Raw genomic sequence first — 27,069 nt, 5'->3', positions numbered from 1 at the left:
GAAGATGGATGGAGCCAAATACAGGACCATTCTGGAAGAAAACCTGATGGAGTCTGCAAAAGACCTGAGACTGGGACGGAGATTTGTCTTCCAACAAGACAATGATCCAAAACATAAAGCAAAATCTAAAATGGAATGGTTCACAAATAAACATATCCAGGTGTTAGAATGGCCAAGTCAAAGTCCAGACCTGAATCCAATCGAGAATCTGTGGAAAGAACTGAAAACTGCTGTTCACAAACGCTCTCCATCCAACCTCACTGAGCTCGAGCTGTTTTGCAAGGAGGAATGGGCAAAAATTTCAGTCTCTCGATGTGCAAAACTGATAGACATACCCCAAGCGACTTACAGCTGTTATCGCAGCAAAAGGTGGCGCTACAAAGTATTAACTTAAGGGGGCTGAATAATTTTGCACGCTCAATTTTTCAGTTTTTTATTTAACAAAGTTTGAAATATCCAATAAATTTCGTTCCACTTCATGATTGTGTCCCACTTGTTGTTGATTCTTCACAAAAAATTACAGTTTTATATCTTTATGTATATATATATATATATATATATATATATATATATATTTATTTATACACACACTTATACACTATATTGTCAAAAGTATTGTGACACCTGCCTTTACACGCACATTAACTTTAATGGCTTCCCAGTCTTAGCCTGTAGGTTTTAACCACTTGCCTACTGTGCACTTAAACACCCTTCCCATCCAGGCCAATTTTCAGCTTTCAGTGCTGTCACACTTTGACTGACAATTGTGCGGTCATGCTACACTGTACCCATTTGAAATTTTTATCATTTTTTTCACACAAATAGAGCTTTCTTTTGTTGGTATGTAATCATCTCTGGGTTTTTTATTTTCTACAAAAAAAAAGAATAAAGACAGAAAATTTTTAAAAAAAAAAAAAGTTTTTCTTATTTTCTGCGAGTAAATTTTGAAAATAAATTTTTCTCCTTCACTGATGTGAGCTGATGAGGCGGCACTGATGGGCACTGATAGGCTGCACTGATGGGCACTGATGAGGTGGCACTTATGGGCACTGATGAGGTGGCACTTATGGGCACTGATGAGGAGGTACTAATATGCCGCAATGATGAGCACTGATAGGCGGCATTGATAGGTGGCACTGATAGACGGCACTGATAGGCGGCACTGATAGGCGGCACTGATGAGCACTGATAGGCGGCACTGCTGGGCACTGAGAGGTGGCACTGCTGGGCACTGAGAGGTGGCACTGCTGGGCACTGAGGCGGCACTGATGGGCGGCACTGATGGGCACTGAGAGGTGGCACTGATGGGCACTGGCGGATGGCACTAATGGACACTGACGGGTGGCACTGATGAGCACTGATGGGCAGCACCATCAGTGCGCACACTCAGTGCCCATAGTGCTGCCAGTCAGTGCTTATCAGTGCCTAGATGAGCAGGCACTGATGGGCACTGACTGGCAGCACTATGGGCACTGATTGTGGGCATTGATGGGGGACACTGATGGCGGGCACTGTGGGCACTGATGGGCGGGCACTGTGTGTGTTTTTTTACCTTTTAGTAATCAGGGCACTGGTGATCAGTGCCCTGATTACATGTCTCTGTGTCCCCGGCGCTGTGAGGCTCCCCCTCCTTCCTCACACTGCAGGCTCCGTGTGAGGAAGGAGCGCCGGCGATGAGAGATGATCTCATATGTTTACGTGATTGGCCATTCACCACGATCTGTGATCGGCTGTGTCCAAGGGACACGGCCGACACAGATTCTCCCCGCTGCGCGCTCGCGGGAACGCGTGGGGGGCGTGTCACTGGAGGCCGTTTAAAAACGGCCTCCCGAAAATTCGAGTCCGCACTGCAGCCGTATATAGGCTGTAGCGCGGATGGGAAGCAGTTAATATTAGGTTGGACCCCCCCTTGCAGCTAATTGCAGCTAATTCTTAAATTGACAGGATTATTCTGTGTATCAGCTCTTCTGGCAGGCTGTTTAGGAGGTTTAAGAGTGTGTCTATGGGAACGTTTGACCATTCTTTCAGAAGCGCATTTTTGAGGTCAGGAACCTGCACAGCTTCTGGGCATGCAGGGAATGCTGCGCCTGCACCGGAAGTGACGAGCGGGGCCAATGCAGGCGAATTGACTCCTGGGAGCGATGACGTTCAAGCCAGAAGTAACTATGTGGCAAATGAGGTTTAATGTGATAAATGTAAAGTTATGCACTTAGGGGCTAAGAATATGCATGCATCATACATACTAGGGGGAGTAGAACTGGGGGAATCCATAGTGGAGAAGGATCTGGGTGTTCTGGTAGATCACAAGCTTAAGAATAGCATGCAATGCCAAGCTGCAGTTTCCAAAGCAAGCAAAGAACTTGGTGTTGAGTTATTCAATTTAAGGTCATCACAGAGGACAAGGGGGCACTCTTTACGTCTACAGGAAAAGAGATTTAGTCTCCAAAAACAGAAAAGTTTCTTCACAGTAAGAACTGTGGAAATGTGGAATAGACTCCCTCCAGAGGTGGTTCTGGCAAGCTCACTAGATTGCTTTTAAAAAAGCCTGTATTCTTTCCTGGGTGTACATAATATAACTGAGTACTAATATTTATAGGTAAAGTTGATCCAGGGAATATCCGATTGCCTCTTGGGGGGATCAGGAAGAATTTTTTCCCCTTTTTTTCCCCTGCAGTAGCTTTGCTGGGGTTTTTTGCCTTCCTCTGGATCAAATGCGGGTATAGGATTGTGTATATGGGATTGTATGGTTGCGTTTTCCTTACTTTTTGTTTTGTTTTTTTATTGGTTGAGCCAGATGAACTCATGTCTATTTTCAACCCGACTAACTATGTACTGTTATTTTTTTTTTTTTTTTTAATATAACAAGATAAAAGCCACATTTATGGGGATGCAAACCCTGTAGGTGAAATGCAGATGAGAAATAGGTCAACTGCAGGTCAAATGCACCTGACAATGAATTCTGACTTATATCAGAAGCATCTCAAACTGATATCATCAACACAAACCTCCATCAACACAAGCCCAAAAGAGATACTGTTACTTTGTCCAGTACCAGTACTGTTACTTTGTACCCAGTATTGGGCAGCATGTGACCTCCTTCTCTTCCCCCCAACTCGGAAATAAGAATTCAGAACTCGGAATTAAGAACTTGCACTTTGATACTCGGAATTTGGAATATGGAATTCGGAACTCAGAATTTGAAATGTGACAGTTAGCAATCCCGTCATTCCAGCAATCTGTTTTTTTAATCGTTAAATGGATGTGTTTATTTCCACTTTATGATTTACTGCTGTTCAGGGACTCTGGGCTTCAGCAAAATGGCAGCCTCCAGCAAGAAGAAACAAGAGCGATGCTGGATGCAATTTACAGCACGCACTAACTTTGGTAGCATAATTATTAATGTGGAATATATGTTCCTTGCTAAATCCTCATGCTGAAAAAATATGCCTTACCTTTTACAGTTTTCTTTCTACTACTTTCCCTCTTCCTCAGTCCCCAGGAAAAGATCTTTTAAAAATGTTGCCCCTGCACTTCTGCCAATTTGGTGACAATGCTGCCTTTGAAAGCACTTTATGGAGCAGCATAAATATCACTCTTCTGTGTGTGATCCTGACTAGATCTAAAATCTCTGCTCAAGCCCCAAACAGTTTCCAGCAGTGTACCACGTCACTACGTTTTGCCATGCACAGCCACTGAAAGTATTAGTTATACAAAATGGATGCAGGCGGGACATTCAGCCTTATTGATGCTGTATAGATAGGGAGATTGAACAGGACAGAGCCCACCACTGTGCCTCCCTAAGTGTTTTGTGAGGTGGCCTCCTCAATCGGCTTCAAGGATAGCTCAGCCCTGTATAGAGAGGTATGTGACCCATGTCCCATGCCCCTGGGAGACATGGGGATTTGACCCAGATCTGTCACAGAGAGGTGGGAAGAGTGTCCTTAGCCCTCAAACGCTCAAACAAGAGCAACTCAGAACTTACATGGTTATGAAGGAAACATGAATCTGTGTTTTTGGGAGGGGGGCATTAATACAAACCTGCTGCTTTGCCCTGCATAGGTAAATAATGGGTTTGCTTTAGATAATTTCCTTAACCACTTAAGCCCCGGAAGATTTTACCCCCTTCCTGACCAGGGGGTTTTTGCGATTCGGCACTGCGTGACTTTAACGGACAATTGCGCGGTTGTGCAACGCTGTACCTAAACAAATTTGACGTCCTTTTTTCCCCACAAATAGAGCTTTCTTTTGGTGGTATTTGATCACCTGTGCGATTTTTTGATCATGCGCTATAATCAAAAAAAGAGCGACAATTTTGCAAAAATAACAATATTTTTCACATTTTTTATATGAAATTCCCCCAAAAAAATGTAAAAATCAAAATTTTTTAACATTTTTGGCCAATTTGTTTTCTGCTACATATGCTTGGTAAAAAAAATCACAATAAGCGTATTTTGATTGGTTTGCGCAAAAGTTATTGCGTTTACTAACTAAGGGAAAGATTTTTGTCATTTTTGTTGTTTTTTTTTAACGAGTAATGGCGGCGATCTGCAATTTTTTTTGCGGGACTGCGACATTGCCGTGGACAGATCAGACCCTTGACTGACATTTTTGACACTTTTGGGGGTACCAGTGACATTACTACAGAAATCAGTGCTATAAATATGCACTGTTACTGTAAAAATAGTAGAACCGTGTGATCTCCATTTTTACACAGGGGAGAATGACAGGCGGCTTTGTTTACATTAGCCGCCTGCCTTTCTCCCTTCACGGCGAACGATCGCGAGTGACCGGCGGACATCGGGTCCGCCGGTCACACGCACTGACTTGTTAGGGAACGAGTCGGGGCGGGTGCGCGCCTCCGCGGGCGTGCGCTCGCCTTCTATTGGCTCACAAGCTAGTGACAGGCTAGTGACGTACCCATACCGGTTAACAACCAACATCATCTCATATAATATAAGGTGAAGAAACTCAACTACTTTTTCAATTTGGATCCTTTAGGATTACAAAATAAGAAACACTCAGCATAGAAACTAAGGCTCCATTCACATTAGCACATCTCCAAAGTCACAAAATTTCCAGTGTGACTTTGGAGCGTGACTTTGATGTCACTTTAAATTCTCTGGACAGCATCAAAAGTAGCAGCAAAGTAGTGCAAGCACCTTTACAAAGTTCCTGCGACTTTAAGTGGCACCAATTTAAAAGGGTGCCATAAAAAAATGAGCTACGACTTGTCATGCGACTTTAATCTCCAAAGTCACGTGACAAGTAGCACAAGTGTGAATGGAGCCTCTAACCATTTCTTATTTACTAACACAGTGAGCATGGTGTCTTTGAGGTAGCAAAATGATGTAATCTGAAGAACACAAATGTTTAGGCAAAGATTAGTATCGGGTCACAAAGCTTTAACCATACCACTAAGATTTTACAACACTGTCCCCTTTGGCAGAGCAAGTTCTAAATAGAATTCTTTGATCTATCTTCGAGAATGTCAATGTTCTCTCGCTCTCCAGTTACATAGTTGCAGCTAGATGACTCCCTTTTTTCAATAATGCATTTTTAATATAATATTCTTTATAAATGCATTTTCCTGTCAGGCTACATATGCTTTAAGTAAAGAAAAAAAAAAAAAAAAATCTCAAGGGGTAAAGCCAGAAATGTCTACAGTGTATGTAATGCATAGATCAAAAGAATTGATGAATAAAGAACACTGCTTAGACTATACCAATCCAGAGATGCCTGCGGAGATGTTTATTTTATTTCCAGCTTCACCTCATTCCATAATAAATTATATTTTAATTAAAATACAATAAAAGTTGGATTAAGATTAAATGTTTGCAAGATCCCAGCTGTATTTTGGGGGAAATTCTGTACCCCAGCACTATCTAATGCGAGGGATAAAACAAGTAGAAATGCCCATTTTGTTTAGAACTTCAACAACACATTACTTTCTGCCCCTTTTGATTCTTGATGTAGGGCATACAGAAATTAAAGTGTTACTAAACCCAGAACCCAAAAATCTGTCTTTATATGCAGTAAAGCAAGCTTGTTATACTCACTGAAGAACCTAATCCTCCGCACTGTGTAAAAAGGCTGTCTGATCCTATCTTCCCTGATCCTCCCATTCTTCCACTGTCCCCTATCTATCTCCCGATAGTACAGAGCCTTTGGAGTCACTCTGTACATACTCAGTTTAGTGTGTATTGCTAGAGAGGTTTTTTTTTTCCTTTGAAGAATGCATGTGATCAGTACAAGGCCAATCAGCACTGTCCAGACAGAGGGCCAGGGGTCCTGCAGCCTCATAAGACAGTCAGAGTAGAATAAAAACACCTCCTACAAGTTTTAACCAGTGCTTGGCCAGACACTGATAGAAGTCACAAGACTGCTATATACTGCTGATTAGAAAAGATATTTAGCAGTTTATATTTACTAAAATAATTGCATTCACATGTTCTGTGTACTGTGGGAGACCAGATATAGTGAATGCAGGGTCCGGGGTTTAGTAACATTTTAAATACAGTATACAGCTCTGATCTGGCAATTGTTCCATCTTTTCCAAAACTAGGGATGCACTAATACCAGTTTTTTTAAGGCCGAGTACAAGTACACATACTTTTTGTCATCTATATCAATTAACGCACCCTCACAAAACTTCCTCCTGCGTCTCTCTTCATAAAGGCAGCGGTTACAGTCTGCGGACCTAAGAACGGGTTCACATATGTGTAGGGCCGGTTTCAGTGTGATTTGTAAAAGGAGTACGGTGTGATTTTGTTCAGCGGTTCAGGTGCTAACTTTTTATGTGTATGACACTGGAAATCACGTCTGAACCAGCCTGTAAATCATACCTGACTCTTTTTAAAATCGCACTGCAGCCAGCCCGCACATGTGTAAACTAGCTCCATAGAAAGCCTGTTTGGTTCACGTGTCATGCAAATCGAATGTACAAAAAGAGGGGGGTTGTGGGACTTTGAATGAGACAAACAAGTTGTCTCCATCCCTGGTTCAATGAAGCATAAAAAAGAGGGTTGGGACTTTGAATGAGGAGCAATGCAAAACATGGGCCAAAAGTGATAGACAAATATAAAATAAAGTAGCAAATTTTATTGCAGCTACCACAGCACGTATTACATGATTACATACACATTGTCAATGATAAACATGATGGAATAAACATAAAACATGACATCGCCAACAGAATCATAAACCAACAAAATGAAATACAGTAATACAGATAATTGCATTCCGATATTGATGTTGAAGATAAAAAGTAAATCATTGAAATTGATAGTATTGCAAATGAGGTAGATATGTTTAGCACAGTGTTGGCATCATATTGCTCGACGCGTTTCGTAGACCAAGCTACTTCCTCAGGAGCGGATGCACAAACGGGTGTCTAAAATAAATATACATCATAAGAGGAGTAATAAACAGAGAATGTCAATAGACTCAATCTATGTGTCAAGTAGTAAAGCCGGAGGGGGGAGGGGAAATTCCCCACCAGCGGTAAAAAAGTCTATTCTAATAATTTACCTTGAAGATAGCATATGAAGGTGCATGATATCTGGTGGCCAGGGACTGTCAAATCGCCCAAAGACGCCTTTGGTGGGAACTGAGGGAGTTAAACCCAAGCTGCAGACATGTGCAGGAACCATATTTTGTAAAAATCGCCATGGGGCTGAGTAGGACGGCAGAATGGACAAGGCAGCAAGGGTTCTGGAAGGAAAAAGAAGTAAAGGAGTATATACTTACATATAAAATATATATACACTTATGTATATACATATACAACCATATGCGATGGTAGTCCGCATGCAAAGATGCCAGAGAGTATATAATGGGTGACTATCAAGTGTTGGAAAAACAAGGATGCCCAAGAAGATCCATGTGACGTGATATATAGGTGCACCTGAAGGAGGATATGGAAGCCCGTGATAGAGAGGTATTGGGGTGAGAAGAAAATACCAAAGAAGTAACATGTGAATAAAGAAACAAGGTGCCGGAGGTGAGAAGAGTACCCAGTGTAGATGAGACTGCTTTAAATAGATATGATCCACTAAAGTAAAAATGTGAATAAATAAAAGGAGTAGAAAAAAGAAAAATAGCATAACCAACCAGATTTACCTGCTGCCAGTTATAGTGTCCATATAGCCAAAAATATATCAGTAAAGTGGGTGATAGTCGAATATTGTCCTGCACCAGGAGGTGTATAAATACATGTCCTCCTAATGAATCGAGGGTAACTCCCAGCGTCACGTAAAGGCGCTCTTGCACTAGGAGGCGCCGCCCACCGAGCGGGTAGAGCCGCTCAGGTGTATGGCGCCAATTTCCACGTGCACTGAGACGCCAGCTGGTAAAAAGTAAGCGCCGATGCGGCGGCGCCCAATGACGTCACCGCAGTGGCGTGAGAAGCGCGGCGCCGATGCACTGCGGAACGGGCCGCCCCCTCCACCAACGGGGGAAGGGGGAGGACTTCCGGAGTGCATCGCAGTTCCCATAGAAGACCGGCAGAAGTGGCAGCCGTGGATGAGGGGCCAACCCAAAAAGGGGGGGCTAGACCTATCAGTGGCAATAAAGAATGTTTTAATGAATAGTAAAAAAGGGGGGATGACCTCCTAAGAGAGAAATTGCCTGTGGAGCATGGCAAAAGATGAAATAAAATTAAATGATACATACAGAATTATATATATATATATGTGTCACCTGACCCCGTGTAAGGGGCCAGTCACCTCAATACAGCACAAAGGCTAAATATAGAGGAAGGCCAATAGTGGCAAAGCTCCTCCATCCCTAAATCAAGTACAAAAAGAGGGGGGTTGTGGGACTTTGAATGAGACAAACAAGTTGTCTCCATCCCTGGTTCAATGAAGCATAAAAAAGAGGGTTGGGACTTTGAATGAGGAGCAATGCAAAACATGGGCCAAAAGTGATAGACAAATATAAAATAAAGTAGCAAATTTTGTTGCAGCTACCACAGCACGTATTACATGATTACATACACATTGTCAATGATAAACATGATGGAATAAACATAAAACATGACATCGCCAACAGAATCATAAACCAAATCGAATGTGGTTCAAAACGCATCCAAGTCACATAGGGGCTGAAGGTATCTGTTTTAGTATTGAAGCATTTGCATGAATACAAGTATTTGTGCAATTGCTTAGTATCAGGACACATACTGATATTGGTATATTGCTAATTAAAACAACATAAAAAATGAAAGTGTGCGCCATAACTTACCTTTTCCAAAGTCTTCACAGTTTGTGCTCACTCTTCCAGGTTGAGTGATGCTGGATAACAAGGGCCTACTCTGACAGGAAAGGGTGGGGGTGTTCTCCAGATTGATGGTGAAAGTTGCAGCCTGGGGTGCTTTTTTATTTTTAAGTGTCCCTGAGGGATTATTTAAAAAAAAAAAAATGACCAGTGCTGGGTTTTAACTTTAGGTGTGTGTGTAGACATTTCCCTTTAAAACAGACATCACATTGTCTTTAATAATATTTCTTTGGACAGCAAAATTCTTTTGACTCACAAGATACTGCACCTTGCTGTTAAAAAGGACCAAGACAATATCGCTTCAGTGTTAGTGGGGATGGAATATCTATACAGAGTAAGCAATGAAGTAAGTATAGCGAGTAACAACTCTGACTGCCACGCAGCATGTAACACTACTTGGCTTAGTCATGTTGTTTTGATCATGTAGTATTTGTTCTTTAGCCAGAAGTGTCTGGTATTTACCGTATATACGAGTATATATGTAATTGTGTTAACAGAAACACTGAAAGGAATGGGTGAATAAAGGAAGAGAGAAATGACACAGTTACAGTATGTTGATGAAATAAACCAACTTCATATTTGCAGCTCTCTTCCAGAATTAAATAATTAGAGTGGACATCAAATTCATTAGACGTGCAATACCACTCACTTGTGGTAGGCATGCATTGATAAAGATAAAAAAAAAAAACATTTCCAAGCTCCCTAATACCCACAGCATAACATCTTGATGCCACAGGGCAGCCGGTTGTTGTTCTTAGTGGTGGATTAATTGTACCTCGGGCCCTGAGTGGTTTTATCTCACTGGCCACTCACACACACCAAACCGATCTCAGTCATAAGCTGAGTTTCCAAGAAAGTATATTGCTTTTGAGTCTGACACTAGTATATAAACCCTAAGAAATAATGGACAATGTAGTAAAAGGCATGTGATTATGGAATCGTTCACACTAAAACGCCGTGTGGGAAACCCATGTACCGGTTTCCTGCACTGCAATCTGTGCGTTTGCCCACATGGTACCATGCGATCCAGTTGCAATGAATTTCCAGTGTAGTTCAATTTTAGCCCATTCAAAATGAAATGTGAATCGCACAGGAGCATGCAGCATGATCCTGTGCGATTCACATACAGTTCCTAGTGTGAATGGGCCCTATAACTTAATTAGTGCAACTGACTCAGTGAATTGGCCCTAAAACCTTATTAGTGCAACTGACTCAATGAATTGGCCCTATAACCTTATTAATGCAACTGACTCAGTGAATGGGCCCTATAACCTTATTAGTGCAAATGACTCAGTGAATTGGCCCTATAACCTTATTAGTGCAAATGACTCAGTGAATTGGCCCAATAACCTTATTAGTGCAACTGACTCAGTGAATTGGCCCTATAACCTTATTAGTGCAACTGACTCAGTGAATTGGCCCTATAACCTTATTAATGCAACTGATTCGGTGAATGGGCCCTATAACCTTATTAGTGCAACTGACTCAGTGAATTGGCCCTATAACCTTATTAGTGCAACTGACTCAGTGAATGGGCCCTATAACCTTATTAGTGCAACTGACTCAGTGAATGGGCCCTATAACCTTATTAGTGCAACTGACTCAGTGAATTGGCCCTATAACCTTATTAGTGCAACTGACTCAGTGAATTGGCCCTATAACCTTATTAGTGCAACTGACTCAGTGAATTGGCCCTATAACCGTATTAGTGCAACTGACTCAGTGAATTGGCCCTATAACCTTATTAGTGCAAATGACTCAGTGAATTGGCCCTATAACCTTATTAGTGCAAATGACACAGTGAATTGGCCCAATAACCTTATTAGTGCAACTGACTCAGTGAATTGGCCCTATAACCTTATTAGTGCAAATGACTCAGTGAATTGGCCCTATAACCTTATTAGTGCAAATGACTCAGTGAATTGGCCCAATAACCTTATTAGTGCAACTGACTCAGTGAATTGGCCCTATAACCTTATTAGTGCAACTGACTCAGTGAATTGGCCCTATAACCTTATTAATGCAACTGACTCAGTGAATGGGCCCTATAACCTTATTAGTGCAACTGGCTCAGTGAATTGGCCCTATAACCTTATTAGTGCAACTGACTCAGTGAATTGGCCCTATAACCTTATTAGTGCAACTGACTCAGTGAATGGGCCCTATAACCTTATTAGTGCAACTGACTCAGTGAATTGGCCCTATAACCTTATTAGTGCAACTGACTCAGTGAATTGGCCCTATAACCTTATTAGTGCAACTGACTCAGTGAATTGGCCCTATAATCTTATTAGTGCAACTGACTCAGTGAATTGGCCCTATAACCGTATTAGTGCAACTGACTCAGTGAATTGGCCCTATAACCTTATTAGTGCAAATGACTCAGTGAATTGGCCCTATAACCTTATTAGTGCAAATGACTCAGTGAATTGGCCCAATAACCTTATTAGTGCAACTGACTCAGTGAATTGGCCCTATAACCTTATTAGTGCAACTGACTCAGTGAATGAGCCCTATAACCTTATTAGTGCAACTGACTCAGTGAATTGGCCCTATAACCTTATTAGTGCAACTGACTCAGTGAATTGGCCCTATAGCCGTATTAGTGCAACTGACTCAGTGAATTGGCCCTATAACCTTATTAGTGCAACTGACTCGGTGAATGGGCCCTATAACCTTATTAGTGCAACTGACTCAGTGAATTGGCCCTGTAACTGTATTAGTGCAACTGACTCAGTGAATGGGCCCTATAGCCGTATTAGTGCAACTGACTCAGTGAATGGGCCCTACAGCTCTAATCTGTGTATTCTGATGGCAGGAAATTCTCCCTGCTGTCAGAATACAATGACCCAGTGGGGAGGATTCCCCCATCCACCTCAAAATATGGGGGAATCGGGTCTATTTTTTTTCGTTCAACCCAATGGTTCAACAAAAAAAACTGACTTATCTATGGTCAGCCCTATTGACAGGTGTTGATTGGCCCTATAACCTTATTAGTGCAACTGTCTCAGTGAATTGGCCCTATAACCTTATTAGTGCAACTGACTCAGTGAATTGGCCCTATAGCCGTATTAGTGCAACTGACTCAGTGAATGGGCCCTATAGCCGTATTAGTGCAACTGACTCAGTGAATTGGCCCTATAACCGTATTAGTGCAACTGACTCAGTGAATTGGCCCTATAACCTTATTACTGCAATTGACTCAGTGAATTGGCCCTATAACCTTATTAGTGCAACTGACTCAGTGAATGGGCCATATAACCTTATTAGTGCAACTGACTCAGTGAATTGGCCCTATAACCTTATTAGTGCAACTGACTCAGTGAATGGGCCCTATAACCTTATTATTGCAACTGACTCAGTGAATTGGCCCTATAACCTTATTATTGCAACTGACTCAGTGAATGGGCCCTATAACCTTATTAGTGCAACTGACTCAGTGAATGGGCCCTATAGCCTTATTAGTGCAACTGACTCAGTGAATGGGCCCTATAACCTTATTAGTGCAACTGACTCAGTAACTTGATTCTGCCTTTCTTACATATTGTGATAGGCTCAGTGGCCTGAGTCTGTCTTACTGACAGGTGGTAACTGGTTCAGTGCCTAGAGTCAATCTAAAGCTGCCCATACATGGATCAAAATTCGGCTGGTTCAGCAGGGACTGGCTGAACTTAGATTCATGTATGGCCACTGTAGTTGAAAAGAAGTCGATCTACTTATCGTCTTCTGTTCAACTGCCTTGTTGGAAATAAGCCACTTGATCAGCACTGCAGGCTGTAGACTGCAGCTCTAATCTGTGTATTCTGATGACAGGAAAGTCTCCCTGCTGCCAGAATACAATGACCCAGTGGGGAGGATTCCCCCATCCACCTCAAAATATGGGGGAATCAGGTCTATTTTTTTTCGTTCAACCCAATGGTTCAACAAAAAAAACTGACTTATCTATGGTCAGCCCTATTGACAGGTGTTGATTGGGTCATGGCTGGAGTCTGACTTAATGACAGGTAGTATCTTGCTCAGTGGGTTAGGTCTGTTTTACTGCCAGATGGTGACTGCCTCCATAGCTGGACTCTGCCTTACTGACAGGTGGTGATTGGCTCCGTGGCTAGCATCTGTCTTACTGATAGCTGGTGACTGGCTTAGTGTCTAGAATCTCTCTTACTTCCAAGTGGTGACTGGCTCAGTGGCTAGAGTACATCCTACTGACAGGTAGTGACTGGATAAGTGGCTAGTGACATTCTTACTGACCGGAGGTGATTAGCTCTTGTTGGGTTTGCTAACAGTTTGCAGAGTGTCTTATACTGGCCTTGCTAAGTGGATGGAGTCATCTCTGCTGACAAGTAGTGACAGCTCAGTGGCTTGAGTCTGCCTTACTGACAGATTGTGATTTGTTTAGTGGCTGTAGTTTGTATTTCCTATACACATATTAATTTGGGATTAATCTAGCTACAAACAAACCAGATAAGCAATGCTTTCCTAAAATATAGAACAATTCAGCACATACGGTATCCTTTGAAAATTTGATCAATCAGAAACAATCAATTAAAAACAATCATTTAATTGTTCTGTATTATGGACGGTCTCCTGGAAAACATGAAGTAATCAATCGATCGGTCAGAAACAATTGATACATTTCTACTTTGGCATCGACCTGCAAGCATAAAAACTGATCAAAATCTCCCTCAACAGATCAAATGAAGTGTCTGTGGTTTGCGATTCCTTTTCAATTTGATAACTTTAGCTGCATGGAATGATGGATTGAATGATCATATTGATACATGTGAAGCCACCTTTACTGTCCGAGTGTGACTATTCCAGTGGCTGGAGTCTGTTTTTAGGCAGGCCATACATTATGCATGTTTTTTTTTTATCAATATGGATGGGGAATCCCTCCAATTTGGTACTTTTTCTGACAGTGAGGAGCCTTCCCCAATGTCAAAATACAATGATCATTGTTGCTAGCTATAGCCAGCAGCATTGTTGGTTTGGGAAGAACCCAACAAGCAGTTGCACAAAAGTCAATGGATAGATAAACTTGTGTACAGCCAGCCTGCCCATTGGAGTCTGTCTTACTGACAGGTATTTACTGCCTGGAGTCAGTTTTGCTAACAGGTTGCTGAGTGGCTGGGGTTGGCCTTGCTAACGACTAACAGGCTTATTAGTGGCTGGAATCTACCTTACTGGCAGGTAGTTGAGTGGCTCGCTTACAGTGATTGGCTCAGTGGTTGATAGTTGCAATAATGACAGGTTAGCAGCCAACAAAATAATAATAATCTCTTCTGTTGCGCTGTGGCATGAATGAGCTCTGGTGGCAGCCATTATCATTCTTAAATTAACGTTAAAGATTCATAAAAAAATAAAATAACAAACATGTCATACTTACCTGCCTTGTGCAGCGGTTTTGCACAGAAAAGCCCCAATCCCCCTCTTTTCAGATCCCCTGCCAGCGCTCCTGGCTCCTCCTCTTCATCCAGAGCCCCCAATAGCAAGCCCCTTGCTCTGGGGGCACTGATGCGTGCTCACTCCCAAGCCCCACTCTATGCTTCCATAAGACACACAGAGCTGTCCTCTCCTCATTGGCTCACTGGCTGTGATTGACCATAGCAGGAGCCAATGGCTTGTCTCAGCCAATGAGGAATAAGAAAAGCTCAGCTCTTTTCACATTGCTGAGATTGAGCTCAGGTGAATATTGGGGGGGGCTTTGGTTGCCACTGCACACAAAATGATTTTTATCTTCATGCATAGAATTCATGAAGGTAAAAAACCTTAAGGCTTTAAAACCACTTTAAGCTGGCCATACACGCATTTTTTTCTAGATTTTTCATTCTAAGAACGTTTGTTTTCAACCATAGTTACAAGAAAATTTGTAGCAGAATTTTTATTTTTTTTTAACATGTGGTTTTCATTTTGTAACATCCAAAATTGGTCTAAAATTTAATGTCAAATGCAAACAAAATGTTGAAGTACTTTTGAACAACATTCATCAGGTCACCAAATCTACTGAGAATATTCGTATACATTTTCATATTAAAGTTTGCATGAATGTTTATTCAAAATCAAATAGTGTATAGCCAGCCTAAGGCCCCTTTTACATGAGGCGGACTCCGCCAGGAGTCCACCTTCTTAGTGGTGAATCTGCTGATCCCCACTTAGCAGGCAGATGGCTGGTCCACAGGAGCAGCTGACAGGTCCTGGACGCTGATACACTGCAGGGTAGTCGGTGACCCTGGCTGGGGTAGAAAGCAGCCTGGTAGAGTTTCCACCTTGCCACCAGATACATACCTGGATACAGCTACACTGCCAGAGAGCACTGCCAATCAGACTCAGCCTCCATATTCCAAGCAGCCCAACATTCACTATCACAGCCACTGCTACCCCCTTATCAGCTTGATACGGAGCCGCTGTCACACTCCACCCGCTGATACGATCATTCATCATACAGCCATCTGCAGCCGCTGACATCCATCTGAGCAGCCATCTGCAGTCTCCATCCCATTGTATCACAGGTTTCTCTATCCTACTTCCATCAGCTGCCCCCCACAGAGCCGAATTGAGACCCCTCGTTCCTCGGATGTCTAGCAGTTTTTTTCTTCCATAGAGTGACTTTTTATTTTTATCTTCATTCATTTTTATCCTCTTTTTCAATGTATTTTTATCCATATTCATTTTTCACCCCTAGAATGCTGGCGCCCTCTCCCCCATTTGCACTTACTTCACATAGGTTTTCAGGACCTATTTTTCAGAGGAGCTTCCTTCACTTGTGCTTCACCTCCTGTTCACCCCTACATACAGTAGCACCGTAGTTCCTTCTTTATTAATCTTTTTATGGTCCACAGACAAAGCACGCTCTCCCCATGGGTGGTTAGATGTAAGCAGACCACCTGTCCATGTACAGCCGACTGACATCTGATTTGGTCCCCTACACAGATGGAAAACAGATCTTCATCCATCTGTATTTATTGCACAGGTGTCAAACACAAGGCCCGTGGGCCGAATGCGGCCCTCCGGGCCATTTCATGTGGCCCTCGCACCTCTCCTGCAGCTGCAGCACCCCCTTGTCTCTGCCCCCACTTTGTCTCAGTAGCCGGCAGCAGAGGACAGAACTCCTTTGCCAAATCCTGCACTTCTCTGTGCTCCTGCAGAAAGGCTCGTCTTTGCCCTCCCCCCTTTCTCAGCAGTCTGCAGCAGAGAGGAGGGCAGAACTCTTCCTACAGATCCTGCACCTCTCTGTGCAGCCACAATACCACCTTGTCTGTGCCTCCCCTGGTCTCAGCATTCAGCAGACTCTGTAAGCTGACTCCTGCCCTCCTCCGGTCCACCCCCAGACACTGCACTTTTTTCATCCCAGATCCACCTTCTTCTTCTTCCTGGCAGTAGCACAAGGAAGGGGGGTGCATTATGATGTAAGAAAGGGTTGGTGACTCTTAACTTTTGATGGTGGGGGGAGGGGCTTTTGACATCTCATGTAAGGGTGTAAGAGGGCGTGGCGTACTCTGGACATCTAATCTTACAGATATAACCGGCCCTTTGAGGGCAACCATAATGCTGATGCGGCCCGCGATGAAATTGAGTTTGACACCCCTGATTTAGTGGATCGGATTGGATGACGGAGGGTGTAAAGGGACACAAGTCTGTTTTCATCCACTGCTTCATAGAAGATAATAGGGGGCCCAAACAAGTCCGCCTGAAAAATTTATAGTTGGACCTGATCGGTCCACTCGTCTGAAAGAGGCTTGATACCTAGCACACATGGGCCAAATATCAGGAAACATCGGCCAGTTTAATAAAAATCGTCCAACATTCAGCCCGCGTGTACGTCAGATGGTCCAACAGAAGCCGGACGTTTGATCGGCTTCTGTCAGACTAGCATGCTGCAAAATCAGCATCCAACCTGCCCCCGATCAGCGCTCTCAGCCAATGACTAAGAACGCTGACCGGAGTGTTCTGGCGGTCATGCCCCTTCGACAGATGCCAGCCGGCTGCCATACACACAGGCCGAATGATTACCAGAAACCGGCCAATGCCACCCGACATTTGGCCCATGTGAATAGCTCTTAAGGGTCCATGCACACTGGGGCTAAATAAACAGTTCTTCTGAAGGAGTTTTGTGTTTTGCCTGTAGAAGCAGCGGTTTGTTATCCTATGTGTCAATGCACATTAGGATGTCTAGAGGCATATTTTAGGCTCTATGTTTAGAGGCAGGAACAAAAAACCTTCTGGTTTGCATTTTTCAGAGGAGTACAGGCTCCTAAACATCTGTACAAAAATGCTCTGAACGTTTCTTCCTGCCAAAAGAACTGGTGTTTTTTAAGCCCAGTTTGCACAGACCCTAAGTATGCCTGCAAGTTAGCCCATAGTTTGAACAAGATGACCAGACATGGATGAATTTGTCCATTTGATTATCATAACCTGCCACAAGTTTCTCAGTATGTATTATGCTAACTAGTTCATAAATCTATTTAATGATGTATGGGGATGTTTGCGTTCTCCAATGTCTGGGGATGGTAGGTCAAGCTGGCGGGCGAAGTGTCATAAGAGGTCTTTTTTTGGCTCATGAAACTCGTAACACTGACAGTACAGTGATTGTCTGGGTAACATAGAATTGGAATTCGGTGAGTAGAACTAAGTAATAAAAATTCTCGAATGAACAAATCTAAGAGCTGTCAAAATGGAAGTGGATGTAAACCCCATTTATGAAATCTGACTTGGGCACATACATCTGTAGTGTTAACCTATCTCTCTCCAAAGCCCTAAGTCCCATGTCTTGCGGCTGCTCCGTTCCTCTATTATCAGCATGATAACTTCTGACAAGCTCTCTGACAAAGGAGATAAAAGCAGCTGGAAATTTGTGTCAGAAAAGGGGACGTAGAGATAGATTAGCAAAGAGCTGGTATATTCACAGCACAGCTCTGCAAGTTTCTTCATTCCTCTGCCTATGTGGGGGTGGGAGTGTGTGCCTTTCCTCCAATCAGCTCACACACAGTTTATGCCTAGACTCCTCTCCCACTGCTGAAACAGGAAGAAAATTATATAACACGATGATCACTTTTTAAAGACTATACAAAGCTGAAGACAACAGATACACATGTAAAACGTATGTAGGGAGATTTGTATCATCTCTGTGTATCACTTTACTGGGTATATGTGAGGGTTTACATCCACTTTATTGCAGTTTTACAAAGCTACACCAATTGGTCCCAAAACATACTAGCTAAAACCAGTAGACAACAGTCACAATACAATTTCAGAATACCTATTTGAGTTTTACATCTTTCACGTAGTACATAATGCAGTATGCAAAGTGTATCAGCTCAAAGCAACCAATCAGAAACAAACTCAACTGCAATTGCTCTATTTTTTTTGCATTTTCCATGTCTTTGTTCATTTATACACATTGCTGACTCAGTCCAGCCGTATGCACGTGTTGAAACGTCTACTTCAAACAGCTACGATTGGTAGATGCCATCAAGGTAATTAGTGTGGTTTGGCTGGCAATGAATGGCTGACGAGCACAGGAGCTGGCACACAGCATCCTCTGTCCTAATCTAGCTCTTGCTTTATCCAACAAGGATGACAGATGACACTAGAATTTCTTCACCAGTTTTATAACACAGAACACTGGTACAATCTATACAGACAGTACACAGGGAAGAAGTGCGTGTCATGACAGTACATGGTCTAAAGCAAACTGGTTCTAAAAGCAGCATAGCACAAAGTGGGGAAAGTGATCAGCTATGTAACATTATGTTAATCATGGCCCCTAAACTTTGCAGTAATATGAGACAATATTACCTAAAATCCTTGGTATTTATATTTGTAATTTATCTACTTTAATACATTTGTAACTTAAAAAGTCATTTTCATTCTTTTTAAATTTGAAGCTTTCATTAAAATAAAGTAATTGGTAATCTTGCCATCAGGTCCATACCTTCCAAGAGGTCAGTTGAAGTGGCTGCCTCGGGGAGGTACAGTGGGGAAGATGGGGGCGGCTTTTAGGCTGGTTTGCTCTGGTCTCAGTGCTGTTCAGTAAGGCTGACCCTGGTACAACAGTGCTGACAGCTACTGCACCTGTATGTGTGTGTGTGTGTGTGATAGGTGCAATAGATGGGCAGATAACTTTGTCACTGAGCTGTGTGCCTAGGGGTTTACGGATTTGTTTATAGATATAAAAAAAAACATTATAAATACCCCCCCCCCCTTTTTTTATAAGTGATCACATTCCCTCTGTTCTCAGCTGCATAAGAGCTGGGGGAGACAAACCAACAGTACAATGAACTTCCCAGTAAATGGCTGTGCAGGGGGGCATGTCAGGACAGGTCTGATCATTGGAGGAGAGTACACTGAGTTCCCAGCATAGCTAGAGAACTGACCACAGTGTGTTCTCCTGCTTAGTGTGGTCAGTTTTTAATTGAAAAGCAGAGGAACTGACAGGAACACCAGGGATTTCACACAAAGGAAGCAATGCAAATAGAACAGGATACTTTCTCATACTAGTACATGGTACAGCAGGCACATATCAGGAATATGAAATGCTAGGGTAACAAACACTTGGTAAATGCTTTGGTAACTGGTCACAGGCCACAAAGAACCACTCCCAAACTGCAAATGTAAATGAGCCCTTATTGTCCTGAACCCCCTGCTTTCATACTGATGTGCTGCGGTTAACCGGCACCACAGGTGTAGCGCAGTGCATCTCCGGCTTTCCTGCGGGTTAGCTGTGATTTGCCATAGACTGAAAAGTGCACCAAACCCACATGATAAATTAGAAGTCTATGGCTTAGTGCAGCTAATGGGCATGAAAGCTGAAGATGCATTGCACTGCACCCGCAGATCAGTGTGTAAGCAGCCTAATAGTTGGTAACCTTTTTACAGATGCTAATATGCCCATAAACAGTTAGGTTTATGTCTTACTTACCATCTTACTGTTTTTGTTCTATCTGTCCCCTTATTTGTCACTCTGATCTTTTATACAAGATTTTGCTGTGGCGAAAATCATTTTAAGTGGGCTGTAAAGAGTCTCATGTACTGTGTCCCCAGTCTTTGGCTGCCTCCTGAAGCATGCCCAAGTCTCCAACAACTCCTAAAGCATGTCACCGAACATCTCCTGCACCATGGCTGGAGTCTTTCATCTGTCCCTATCAAATAATAGTTGGTTGTTGTGCAACGAAGGTCCTTGTTCAGTCACCACCTGTCACAGGGTGACAACACTGAGCTTGTCTACCTACAGGGCTCCTGCATTATCACCCGCTCACAAAAGGCTTTCAATGAAGAGCGCATACAGTCATTTTAAAATATAATATGCATGCAGACCCTACTGTTTTCACTATCAGGAAACTGATCCTAAAAAATGCCATGCAGCCAATGGACCACCTGCATGTTGACGGGAAGTGACTATGGAGAGGATGCCGGAGATCAGCAACGTTGAGATGAGATGCAACAAAAGTTGAAAAATGGGTAAAATCATTTTTTTTTAATTAAAAAAAATACAATAGTTCATGATACTCAGTCCTTTTGCACGTTAAATGTTATTCAAGTAGGGCACATCTATGCCACCTTGCATTGCAATAATGCATTGCTGTTCAGTGAAGCTGATCTGGCTCTTTTCCCAGGCTTCACATCACTGAAGAGACTCGGTCACTACAACGCCTGTGTGACAGGTGCAGCGGCCGGACAGGGAGTTCAGTAATGCTGAGTCTGTGGTTTTATTAAGCTCAACGTTTCTGAGCTGCACTGAGACTGAAGTGTCATCTTGCTCTGTGCCTTCTTCATGAGTGCCACCAGAGGCAGACATCTTAATTGACCTTAATGAGTGGCACAGCCCTGGCCACAATGCATTACTGCTGCATGTTTACATTGCCAAACACAATTTTTTTTAACTGCAACAAATAAAATCCTACTTGCTACATCTTCGATGTGCTTTCACGAAAACGCACTATAGTAACGCACCTAACCCGGAACAGAGGTTCTAAAGGCTAAGTGTTTTTTAACATAATGCATTTTCTGCATCAAGGTAAAAAAATCTCAGGCTACTTGTTCCCCTTTTCTCCATCACTAAAGTCACGTCACCTGACTCTTCTCAGGATCCAGTGCTGTCTCGTCTGTAGCCCGCTCTCCTCTCTTCCTTCTCTCACAGAAGACACAGGTAGCAGTAGGAGCCATAATAAGTCAATGTGAGAAGTGGAAGGGGAGTGGAGCTTACTGGCGCTGTGTGTGTCTATGGACACTCGCAGCCCAGATACGGAGGACACCTGCACAGGTCCTCCTCAGCACCACGCTACTGGGGGACTCCAGAAAAGTAGATAAGGGACCGCTATATGCAATATTGTTTCACAGAGCAGGTAAGTATAACATTTTTATTTTAATGGAAAGAAAATTGACTTCAGGGCTCTGTTTTTTATGCATTTTTGGGGTAAAACAGCAGAAGAAAAATGCATTAAAAATGTGCCCCTTTAAATCCTATGGAACTCTTCACACTAATGCCCTGCGTTTTTAAAAGTCCCAAATGCTACATCTTTAATGCACTTTTCAAAAGCACACCAAAAATGCATCTCCCATTGAATTCTATAGAAAACACATCAAAAACGCACCTGTTGAGTCACATGTCCAAGTTTCACAGATGCATGGTTGTAGTCAGGAGTCCAGAAAATGGTGCAAAAAGGCATACGCCTTTGGACACAGCTGATCACAGATCAAAGTAAAGGGCCAAACACAGGAGCCCTTTACCATGTGATCAGCTGTGTCCAATCACAGCAAATCCCATGTCAACAAATACCTGTTATTTGCATTTCCTTTCCTCAGTGCTGTCACTGTGTGAGGAAAAGAAAGTGAATAACCGGCTATCCTGTGACAGCACACATTTACACTGATAATCAGGGCACCGATCATCAGTGCCCTGATTATTAGTGCAGCATATTAGTGCCTATCTGTGCAGCATATCATTGCCCATCAGTGTTGCCTATCAGTTCCCATCAGTGCCGCCTTGTTAGTACAGCCATCTCTGTGTTCTTTAGTGCAGCCTCATCAGTGCAGCTTATCAGTGCCCATCAGTGCAGCCTATCTGCACACATCAGTGCAGCCTCATCAGCACACATCAGTGCAGCCTATTAATGCCCATCAGGGCAGCCTCAACAGTGCACATCAGTGCAGCCTATCAGTGCCCATTAGTGCAGCCTCAACAGCGCACATCAGTGCAGCCTATCAGTGCCCATCAGTGCAGCCTCATCAGTGTCCATCAGTGCAGCCTCATCAGTGTAGCCCATTAGTGCCCATCAGTGCAGCCTATCAGTGCCCATCAGTGCAGCCTATCTGCACACATCAGTGCAGCCTCATCAGCACACATCAGTGCAGCCTATCAATGCCCATCAGTGCAGCCTCAACAGTGCACATCAGTGCAGCCTATCAGTGCCCATCAGTGCAGCCTCATCAGTGTCCATCAGTGCAGCCTCATCAGTGTAGCCCATTAGTGCCCATCAGTGCAGCCTATTAGTGCCTATCAGTGCAGGCTCATCAGTGTCCATCAGTGCAGCCTCATCAGTGTAGCCCATTAGTGCCCATCAGTGCAGCTTATCAGTGCCCATCAAAGCAGCCTATCTGCACACATCAGTGCAGCCTCATCAGCACACATCAGCGCAGCCTATCAATGCCCATCAGTGCAGCCTCAACAGCGCACATCAGTGCAGCCTCAACAGCGCACATCAGTGCAGCCTCAACAGTGCACATCAGTGCAGCCTATCAGTGCCCATCAGTGCAGCCTCATAAGTGTCCATCAGTGCAGCCTCATCAGTGTAGCCCATTAGTGCCCATCAGTGCAGCCTATCAGTGCCCATCAGTGCAGCCTATCAGTGCCCATCAGTGCAGCCTCAGTGTAGCCTATTAGTGCCCATCAGTGCAGCCTGAGTGTCCATCAGTGCAGCCAATCAGTGCAGCCTATTAATATCCATCAGTGCAACCTATCATGGCCCATCAGTGCAGCTTCGGTGAAGAAAAATTATTTATTTGCAAAATTTTATAACAGAAACAAAAAAAAAGGATGTTTTTTTTGTTTCAAAATGTTTTCTCTTGTTGTTTGCTGTAATTAAATACCACCAAAACAAAGCTCTATCTGTCTCAAAAAAAATATATAAAAATGTAATTTTGGTACAGTGTTGTATGACTGCACAATTATCATTCAAAGTGCAACAGAGCTGAAAATTGGCCTGGGCAGGAAGGGGGTGAAAGTGGCCAGTAGGTAAGTGTTTAAGGAGATGCACTAGGGTGGCATTTAATGAATGCCCTGCGTGTGTGCGCTACCATGTGCATTTCACTATTCACGCGTGCGATTTACTGCAAGTGATGTCGTAAACTGGCTTTCACCATCAATGTGACGATGACCTATCAGGATTCATATGATCTCTGCAAAGAGATACATAGTTCCATGTGATCCTCCAGTGTTTACCCAAGAGCATGCAATAACAATAGTAAGTGACTATATAGCAGATGGCACTTGTCCTCCTTCCTATTTAAATGGAGATCAGTCCATTCATGAATAGTCTGTAGTTTGAATAAATCGTAGAATAAAAACAAATGTACAATGTGCCCCCCCCCCCCCCCCTGCACCCACCACTATCTCATACCAACCTGTAACAAACGTAGATGCTCCTAGGAGCGCCAACATCCAACAGCAAACTTCCATGGTGAATGGCATGACCCTGAAGGTGCTGCGAGTGTTCTGTCCAATGCCAAGTGTCCTCCCGGCTTCCACAATAATGGTCCTGTCTAGTCAATAGGGACTTCCTGTTAGGAAATGGACACAAGTGCCACCATAGGTGCCCCGCAGTCCATAGTCTTGCTTTAGAAGACAATAGTGTGACCCATGTCTGCTGTGCTTCATCTGACTTCTCCGGAGGTCCCCGGACACGCCATGTTCCCGGTCACAGCAGCAGCGGGATAGGCTTTTTTCTTCTCTTATTGCGGAGATATTATTGTGTCTTCCCTCCCTCTGATAACAGTGTGGGATGTTCAGTGCTGTTAGAAATGAGTGGAGGGGTTGAGACTGGCAGCAGCACGGCTAGATGGTGTACAGTGTGCAGCCCGCCCAATTCCCGCCCTCAGCCACTTCTCCCTGTTGTGTCAGCCTGTGCACCTCAGACATTCCTGTAAATCACTGTCTTCCAGCCTGTCGGATCAAGACTTGTACAGTCTTCTAAACTAAAGAAAAAAAAAATATCATAGTACTGACAGCAAACACAATTTCCTCCCCTTCACAGAGCCCATGCTTGAGTGACTAACTTTCCTCTCTGCTTGTTTGGCTGGGTGCCCTCATGACACAGTTATGAGAATTAGTCAGCTGTGTATTCCTCATGACAGGGACATTCTTGGACCTAAAACATTCTTGGGGCATTTAGTCATCTAAGCTTTTACATTAAAAATGCTTAATATGGTGTTTTCCTCTATGTTTTGTCAAAATAGTTTTTTTTTTTTCTCTAAAAACAGCTGGCCCATCTAATTCCAAAATGAACATGGTAGGATTGAGTCCTTCAAAGGGCAGTCTAGGTCATGTTAAAGCTGGCAACACACACATACCCTGGAATTCATGCAAACGTGTCTCTCAGGCATTCGAAAAGTGATGAAGAATGCGCCAAATTCATACACAAGTCTAGAACATTTCACTCATGCTGTGCCACTTTTAGGGCCCTTTCACACGGGCTTTCCGATCAGGTCCGCCTGTCTCCATGCACACGGATGTCAGCAGAGACATGTCCGCTGACACCCGCTGCTATCCGATCCGATCCTGTCCGTGAAATCTAGATGGATGGAAACCCTATTTTCCATCCGTCTGGAGTATAGGATCGGATGAAAAGGACAGGCAGTCCATTTATATCCGATCTCCCATCTTAGGCGTGCGCAGGGTGTGTGCCGGGTGTGCCTGGGCACACCCTAATCACCCTGTGCAGCGCAGATTCCCCCCTGCTGATATTTCACAAAAGCCCCCCAACGGACTCCTAAAAATAACAGTAAAAAATCAAAAACTACTTACACTGTCCACTGCCCTACTGACACCAACTTCTGCTCTACTGACAAGTCCACTGCTCTACTGATGCCAACCTCTGCCCTACTGACACCAACTTCTGCCCTACTGACAAGTCCACTGCCCTGCCGGTGCCAACCGATGCCCTACTGAAAAGTCTGGGGCCCCACTGAAACCAACCTCTGCCCTACTGACACCAACTTCTGCCCTACTGACAAGTCCACTGCCCTACTGATGCCAACCGATACCCTACTGACAAGTCTGGGGCCCTACTGAAACCAACCTCTGCCCTACTGACACAAACTTCTGCCCTACTGACAAGTCCACTGCCCTACAGATGCCAACCAATGCCTTACTGACAAGTCTGGGGCCCTACTGACAAGTCCACTGCCCTACCGATGCCAACCGATGCCCTACTGACAAGTCTGTGGCCCTACTGACAAGTCCGCTGCTCTACTGATGCCAACCGATGCCCTACTGACAAGTCCACTGCTCTACTGACACCGTCCACTGCCCTACTGACACTATCCACGTTTTAATACATTTGGGGTGCACACCCTAATGCAATAGGCTGCGCACACCTATGTCTCCCATAGAGGAGAGCGGGGATCTGACAGGTCTGTCTTAGCAAAGTAAGCAGACACAGACCTGTCATCCACCTGCTCAGTGGGGATCGGCTGATCGTTCCACCTGAGCAAAACGGGGTCCGCCGGGCGGAAAGCCAGTGTGAAAGGACCCTTAAAATGCGCACGAGACACTTTTGCAAAATCTGTCTGAGACAGTTTTTCTCTCTGTACGCCAAAAGAGACTTGATCTTAACCACTTGCCGACTGTATACTGTACATATACGGCAGCAAGGCGGCTCCCCTGTGCAAAATCATGTACCGGTACGTGATCATGCACTTCCGGGTCTGGGGCATGCACCCGCGCCGCCGGTGACCCGCTTCTGCTGTGACTGGGCACAGCACGAGCCAGTCAGGGGGTCTGGTGGACTCGATGTCTGCCAGGACCCGCCAATCCTTTGGGAGAGAGGCAGAACAGCGGTCGGCCTATGTAAACTAGGCAGATCGCCATTCTGTGAGAAGGGAAGGTAGTGATCCTGTGTTTCTGCAAAGCCTTTCCATAGTACAAGTTTTTTTCTGTACGCCAAAAGAGACTCGGTCCTAATTAGCACCAATTTACATTTGATGTATTCAATGCTACACAATGTAAAAGTGAGGTACGCCTCATACAGGCATACACTTTAGTGTACACCATGTGAAGGAGGCCTTATATAGGCAGTTTGGGCAGCTACCCAGAGCTTAAAGAGGAAGTACACTTCCTTCATTAAATTGTACCTATAGGTAAGTCTGTAATAAGGCTTACCTTACCTATAGGCAGGGCCGTCTTTAATATTGATTGGACCCTGGGCAAACATTTTCTTGGGCCCTCCCGATTCCACATATCAACTATTTGCAGGCAATGAGAACTAAAAGAGCAGCTGCTTTGGGCCTCACAACAATGACTGGGCCCGGGGCAGCTGCCCCTTTTGCCCTGCGTTAAAGATGGCCCTGCCTATAGGTAGTGTAAATATCTCCTAAACATGCACTGTTTATTAGATATTTACTGTACAGGCAGCCAGTGACATCACTGGCGCATTCGTTCTGAAGAAACGGCTACCCGTGCTGTTCCTTCAGAGCCCTGTGCCATGACCAGCGGCTCCCGTGCACATGCATGGGAGTGACGTCATTGTGGCTCCATCCAGTCACAGAGCCAGAGTCCGAGAACCCAAAAGCAAGACGGGTGAAGAC

General features: G+C 43.9%; 1 protein-coding gene across 1 annotated transcript in view; it reads right to left on the bottom strand.

The window, feature by feature from the left end:
- NTN4 (netrin 4) overlaps nt 1-24,459 on the bottom strand; it is a 203,968-nt gene extending 179,509 nt beyond the window's left edge. Inside the window, exon 1 of the mRNA XM_082254458.1 lies at nt 23,890-24,459. Coding sequence (XP_082110584.1) covers nt 23,890-23,956 — 67 coding nt within the window. The 5' untranslated portion in view covers nt 23,957-24,459. The remainder of the gene's footprint in view (nt 1-23,889) is intronic.
- Between the last annotated feature and the right edge of the window lie 2,610 nt (nt 24,460-27,069).

The sequence above is a fragment of the Pelophylax lessonae genome, assembly GCF_965119305.1.
Source record: "Pelophylax lessonae genome assembly, chromosome: 4".
NCBI classification, from domain to species: domain Eukaryota; kingdom Metazoa; phylum Chordata; class Amphibia; order Anura; family Ranidae; genus Pelophylax; species Pelophylax lessonae.
Note: the sequence above shows the minus strand (reverse complement) of the source record. Positions and strands in the feature narration are given on the sequence as shown.